At 39.4% G+C, this 2,143-nt stretch overlaps 1 protein-coding gene across 1 annotated transcript; it reads right to left on the minus strand.

Moving 5' to 3' along the window:
- Positions 1–639: 639 nt before the first annotated feature.
- SARC_14750 (hypothetical protein) lies at positions 640–1,500 on the minus strand (the record flags this gene model as incomplete). Its single annotated transcript, XM_014291118.1, has 2 exons — positions 640–801; positions 1,411–1,500. The coding sequence occupies 2 exons, from the start codon at positions 1,498–1,500 to the stop codon at positions 640–642; spliced, it is 252 nt and encodes an 83-aa protein (XP_014146593.1).
- Between the last annotated feature and the right edge of the window lie 643 nt (positions 1,501–2,143).

The following is a 2,143-nucleotide window of genomic DNA, read 5'->3' on the forward strand; positions in this document are numbered from 1 at the left end:
TATATATGAAACAAACCTAGTTTGTGTTGCTGATTGCGATCTAGATCCTTTAGCTTGGCCCCCTGGCGTGTGCGCTGGACGGGTCGTGCGCGCACAGGTAGAGGATAAACTAGAGACCTACACACTGTGAGAAGAGAACGAGAGGGTGAAGGTAGTTGTCAGAAAGTGAAGTATTGCCGAGCTATTGACCTGAGGGTAACGAGTAATAATGTGTACGAATGGCGAGATGTGCGGTAATATCGAGGTATAGATTACCATAAAAGTAGACTCAAAACAAATTGTGGACTTTCATCCTGAAGTTTTGAGTGGTTTATGCTACAATCACATTCAAAACATGCAACAATCACATTCAAGACATATTACAATCACATTAAAAACATACAACAATCACATTCAAGACATACTACAGTCACATTAGAACATACAACAATCACATTCAATACATACTACAATCATATTAAAACCGTTTAACAATCACATTCAAGACATACTACAGTCACATTAAAAACATACAGCAATCACATTCAAGACATACTACAGTCACAGTAAAACATGCAACAATCACATTCGAGGCATAGTACAATCGCATTAAGACGACATACTGAAGCACACTACAATCACATTTTAAACACACGACAATCACATTAAAAGCATACTACGATCACATTCAACATCCACCGTACTTGTGTGTGGTTCACTCTTCTTGCCCTGTGTGTAGAGTGTCCCGTCTTTCCGCAGAGTGCCTTCAATCGAGAACCAGTCAGCAAAGGCGTACCGTTTGGGCAGTTTGTGCTGTCCCAGCTGCTCGGCAATAGGGTAGATAGTGAGCCCAGGTTAGATTATAGAGCGTATTTACCGAGAAAAATGGGTATGTGCACGGATTTGTTGGCCTCTCGGTGTATATACGTATAAGAGCAATTTAAATTTGATACAACGAATGTGCTTCCGCACAAACTATATACAACGTCAAGTTTGGATCTGTCAGCCCAAAGATAAACAGTTGATCATAGTTTTTACTTCTCATACTCGTTATGTCTCTATGGACACTAGACTGCCCAGCCGTACGGGTGATAAAGCAAAACGTTATACACATCCAAAATCTCTGCCTAGCACATTGTATATATATACATATTTGAACGTTACACACGTCCAAAATCTCTGCCTAGAACATTGTATATATATAAACATTTGAACGTTATATACGTTCCAAATCCCAGCCTAGCACATTGTTTATATATATACTAGCACATTGTATATATATACACTAGCCACTAGCACAAGCACACTAGCACATCACTAGCACATTGTATATATATACACTAGCACATTGTATATATATACACTAGCACATTGTATATATATACACTAGCACATTGTATATATACACATTTAAAGTGTCATTTAACCCACCTCGCTAACTTCTTTCTCATGATCCTCCATAAACAAGGCCGACAGCCGATGAGATTCTCTAGTGGGACCAGTAAGCACGGTTCGATTCATCTCTGTTCGATATTTTGTAGCAATATATGGGAGTGTTAAAGTGGTTCAATAGGTGCATATGTGTACATGCTTGGTTGTCTACGGGCGAATAGTCGTGCAGTGTACTGTACGAATGTCGACTATCACGAGGGTATCCACAGCACTATTCGCTCCATCCTCGATAGTACTTCAGGGCTACATACCAAGGTAGTAAAGCAATTGCCCATACATATACATACATCGTCTTTTTCGGTTGCGTATGTATGCACATGCACAGATGAGTTAAGTATACGTACAAATTCTGATTGTTGTGGTATAAATTCTGATTGTTGTGGTATAAATTCTGATTGTTGTGGTATGAATTCTGATTGTTGTGGTATATACAGCACCATTGGAGTCTACCTTTGCTCTGGCCTCAGTTGCAGATACGCGTGTATATGAGAAATTCCGTGACGGCGTTAAAATTGGGTTGAAGCTCAACACAGACGATACATAGGTACTACATCCAGTAAGCACTTTTAGAGATAATAATAGTAATACATGTTAAAATATACTATCGATGCCCACACTTCAGGAGCACATTTACACACGCTGTGCACACACACACATACATACATACATACATACACACACACACACACACACACACACACACACATATATA

The sequence above is a fragment of the Sphaeroforma arctica genome (genome assembly GCF_001186125.1).
Source record: "Sphaeroforma arctica JP610 unplaced genomic scaffold supercont1.5052, whole genome shotgun sequence".
Classification (NCBI taxonomy): Eukaryota; class Ichthyosporea; order Ichthyophonida; genus Sphaeroforma; species Sphaeroforma arctica.